Source organism: Triticum urartu, chromosome 5A, assembly GCF_056163025.1.
Source record: "Triticum urartu cultivar PI428250 chromosome 5A, HENAU_Tu73, whole genome shotgun sequence".
In the NCBI taxonomy this organism is placed as follows: Eukaryota; Viridiplantae; Streptophyta; class Magnoliopsida; order Poales; family Poaceae; genus Triticum; species Triticum urartu.
In genome coordinates this window covers 530465099-530469957 of record NC_141877.1, presented here as the reverse complement: position 1 = coordinate 530469957, position 4859 = coordinate 530465099, and the positions used below count along the sequence as shown (strand labels likewise).

Genomic DNA, 4859 nt, shown 5'->3' with positions numbered 1-4859 from the left:
AAGCAAGATATCATAGATATTTCCATAGTTGTGAAAAATCATTAAGATGTTGTATCTAGATAGATGGTTCAAACAATTGACTATGATGCAATTTATGAATTATTTATAATGATCTCATATGTTGTAGGGGAATATCTTCAATGACACAAGATCCATCTCAATAACTTGGATTAGATAACATGATACACTTATCTCACACACACAAACATAACTTGAAAACTAAAAATATATAATTTAAACACAAAATTTATTAATGAGTTGGCATAGATAGGTATGCCTCACATGCATGACAATTATGAGTATGTTTTGGGGAGGTATAGTTGGTCATGGCTCATTGCGAGCATGTGAAACTAGAGGGATATATCTTGTTACAATGGTTTAGTAGGAGGGTAAGGTCAACGGGAATGTCAATGGCGATGAGCCCAAGGAGGTTGGCCTTGATGGCAGTGCAGACGCAGATGGCGGCATCAAGATCAGCCAACCCACTAAGTAGTGGGCAACATTGCTCGGTCTCCGGCACGTTGATCCGGAGTTTGAGTAGCAGCAACACATTGCTGCACACAGTTATCTTCAGTGGGTTGATTGGGCAGGAACCACCATTCGATGGAATTGGTGCAACAACTGGGGTAGGCACCAAAGGCGGTGTAGGGAAAATTGGTGGGTTACCATGCACAACGCCAATGAGAATAAGGTTTAGGGCAAAAAGGAGGGAAACCATTGTTAGCGCCATGCTTATCTTTGAGCAAGCTAGCTAGTGGTTTCTTTGGTGGAGGTGTTGTTTGAGATGTTTCTGTTTGGTGCTTCTTATGGCTAGAAAGTTGAGTGGGTTACTTGCGTCCCCCAATATGTCAAGCAATCATGGATGATTCAAAATCCTACTAGATGGATACGCACGCTTTGCTGTGCTAGGAATCACTAAGGAGGTGTTTGGTTCGACTCTTTTGAATCGTTATCCAATTACAGTGTTAACTGATTCCTTCAAAACATGTTTGGTTAGATCGGCGTGTAAACACATACCGCGTTAATAGATAACAGCTCAAGTCAACTTTGATTCCACCAAACCCTCACTGTTAACAGATTATGTTACCACCGGCGGCTCCAATAGACCAACACACCGACGCCCCCAATCCCCTATGACTTTGGTCTTCTTCGTCTAGTCGCAGCAGCAGCAGTGGAGGCCCTGATCCCCGCTAACGCTGCCTTACTTGTCATCACGACAGGAGTGGTAGCGTCGTCTTGGGCCTTTGTCAGTCTCCATCGATCAGGAGGCAATAACACGAATCCAGCTCCTCCATCATTCGACGCAGTAGATCCAATGGCTACGCAATTCAAGTGGAAGGGAGGCCGCCGGCCGCTGAGGAGAAGCTGCTGCTTGTGAAAGCCGCGTCAATCGAGAAACACCATGGAGGCATTGAGCGAGAAGTGTTGCGTACAACGTCTCCTGGCCGCGTAGGATTGTGTATTTGCATCATACTATTTGAACATCATACTGTATTTCCATACGGTTACCTTGGTGAACCAAAAAATATCAGTGTTCACCCATTCAATTTGTGACGACGGTGTATTCTAAAGTTGTTACCGTTACCAGTACATTTTTTACAAGCAAACACCTCCTAAGATGATCCATCGATTACATGCTCTGTTATTTCAACATACTCTGGTGACCCAATATCCAAGTGAAATCCACTGCTAACATGTCATTCAATATAGCGAAGCAGGCATGAGTAGTGTTCCATACACTTAGGAACGGACTCCACAATTAAGTACTCCCATGTTCATATTAGAAGGCAAAGTAAATCACAATAGTATTCAGTGATATCCCGCCAAAACAAACCTGAAACATGCTCTAAAAATATTCTAAAGGGTACAGTTCTCCGAGCTAAACAGAGATATAACACCAAATTCTTAGACCTGCTTTGAATTTCATTCTAAATTTAAAATTACGAAGAATAGAGGCATACATATTTATAGTGCTTCTCTACAATCAGAACTCCCATATACTTGTAGGAAAAATGTGTCTAAATAAAGTCCACTATCAAAGTAGGCCACCACATTTATGTGTGATATCTACTATCACACACTGCAAATGAAGACTTGGATCACCGGCTGGTCGGATGGGGTTCGGTTCGTATTATTTGGAGCAATATCCATAAATGAGGTATTGTGATGTTGTTGGCATGTAAACTTCTTCCATTGACATCTAACAGATCCAGTAGCTCCACCCAACTAAAACAATATTCAATTAAAACATTGTTGTCAGTGCTAGTGGGCCACAGTCAATAGAGATGAAACGCTATTATTTCTTGTAAAAGATTTATGAAACCATCCACCCAGCCGGCAATCAAGTTTTATTGGGACAAAGGAAACAATTATTGTAACAATACATTGGACCATTCCCATGAATGAATTAGTATTTGGAGATCACTACATTGCACCATTACCACTAATCTAATCACACAACACTATGTTTTAGTTTGAATTTACACAAAACAAGAAATATGTTGCATGATAAGGATGATTCACTATGTGGAATAATGTTGTATAAGTACTCCCCTGGTACCCTTTATTAAAAGGTCGCTATGTACATAGATAGGGTTTCAAGAACATAACTTTGAGTGCAAATTTTTGAAGTAATATATTTAGGAAATTAAACAAAATTAAAGTGGTAAAGTACTTTTCGATACAAATTCACATGTCTCATTTTCACGTTCTAGGCTTACAAGGTATAGCAGTGAGGGGCTATTTGGATAGCACCACAGCCAGCCCTGCTAATCTATGGGCAAGCCAAATAAATGGCGGAGGAATCCCCTGCCCACAATGCACCAAGGATTTGACAAAAATGAACTGGAGGGAGTATGGTGGGATGGGCGTACCAAATAATTGTGCCCAACCAATTGTGTAGCCAGGTTTGGTCAATGACCAATATTTTGGAAGGGACAGATAACAACTCCCATCCAAACCATGCCTCAAAAAATGGAAATTTTGACTACCTACCATTGCCAACACAAATAAACAGCCCATTGATGACTAAAATGGCATGGATCAAAATCCACTTAAGCTAACTATTGTGCAATGACCAACCGTATCAAACAAGAAGTAACAAACTTCATGACTCGGCTAGCCTGCAAAAATGCAGAGCTATGCTATGATGGATATTTGGGAAGATAAGACCGCTGCCGACATTTCTGTGTTATTCTGGTGAGCAAAAAAATTCAAGAGCCAACTTGTAGAGCAACAATTTTAGGAGGTCTTGGACGAACGCTACTAGGAGAAAGCCTACTAGTAGCGCTTGAAATACCTATAGCAGTAGCGCTGGGTCCAGCGCTACTACTAACATGCTACAACTAAGTTGTAGCAGTAGCGCTGCTCTGACTAGCGCTACTGGTAAGTATGGTTAGCAGTAGCGCTGCCAGGACCAACGCTACTGCTAATTATCTGTAGCACTGCTGCTAGGCCAGCATTGCCGCTAGATGCCTTCCAGCGCTACTACTAGTATTCCTTCTTTCACAAATTTATCTCCCCTCTATGTATTTGTGATGTATTTGTGCAGTAGTTTCATCGAATCATAATAAACATACACTATTCTTATCATATCATACACATATAGTAGTCTCGTCATACCATCATCATCATTCAACACAAATATCATCACATCACGAAAATAGCGATACACAAGTCATGTCATGTCTCGAATAAGTGCAACTACATGGTCATGGTACACACACAAGTTTCATCATCTCTATCTAAACCATGATGTAGAAGAGAAGAGCGATCAACATGAGCAAGAGCGCCACTATGTAGTACTTGAGGCCCCGACGGTTTCGCTCCCACTCTTGCCGGAGCGTCCACCTCAAGTAACTACTTTCCACTTCGGCTCTGCTGTCGAACCCTCTATGGCTAGCACCCGGGTACTTGTCCACCTGGGCCTGAGCATCTGGCTAGTGGTCGTACACTCCTGGAACCCTCCCAGCGAACACGGCGTAGCAGTCCTTCGCCATCTCTGATCTATATATGTACCTGCATCTTTAGTTGACGAATTCGATAATATGCAACATAATGTACTTACGAAAACAAAGAGGCATAATTAGCAAAATACAAGCAACTTATAGAAAATATAATTAACGAAGTTCCTCATACCCAAACTAATTAACTAGAGCGATCTACGCTAGTTCAGGAGGACGGTTTAATTACATCACAGAGTTTTGCCGTGCATAAATTCAAAGTTTTGCCATAGAAAGGCAGTAGTGACACATTGTCATCGACAATCAGTCCTCCATTTCGGCGGTCCAATCTTCATAGTCAGGGAGGAAGCACCCGAGCTTCTTGAAAGGCTTCACGTCCAGACGCTGAGCGAGTAGCAGTGCTCAGACATCTTCTCGCGTCATTGGCCCATGGTAGAACATCCCTGTTGGTTCGAGGACCTCCTTCATAATCACTTGGGCAAGTTCACACTGTGCGTGATAAAACTCAGGTCAGATTCGATGATCCAGTGTCTTCCCTATGCTTGTGGCCCAGTTGACAATCTCGACATCGTTGGTACTAGCTGACATGCGAAGGCGTTGATTATCCCTTCTGTACTCGATCGGGTGATGCATGAGGTAGAATCCATCAGCTTTATTGGTGTACGGTTGCTGGATGCAGTAGAAGTCGGTCTTATGGCCGAAACCCAGTCCATTCTTCCTATGCTTTTTCACCTTGATATATCCATCAGACAGGCTGAAGGTTAACAGGGCATTATCAAGAACACTCTTGATGTGCGTGCAATCCATTTTCTTGATGTTCTTCGATGAGTCAAAGTACATACCATGGGAGTATTCTGGGTATAGAACGATGAGGACGCCCCCCCGTTGCACAAAAAA

At 42.3% G+C, this 4859-nt stretch overlaps 1 protein-coding gene across 1 annotated transcript; it reads right to left on the bottom strand.

The window, feature by feature from the left end:
* Positions 1 to 331: 331 nt before the first annotated feature.
* On the bottom strand, positions 332 to 730 carry LOC147972530 (putative lipid-binding protein AIR1). Its single transcript, XM_087523102.1, has one exon. The coding sequence runs from the start codon at positions 728 to 730 to the stop codon at positions 332 to 334; it is 399 nt and encodes a 132-aa protein (XP_087379228.1).
* Positions 731 to 4859: the final 4129 nt, after the last annotated feature.

Excerpts from the sequence above, each read along its gene's own strand:
- LOC147972530 (XM_087523102.1), bottom strand. The coding sequence starts at position 730 with ATGGCGCTAACAATGGTTTCCCTCCTTTTTGCCCTAAACCTTATTCTC.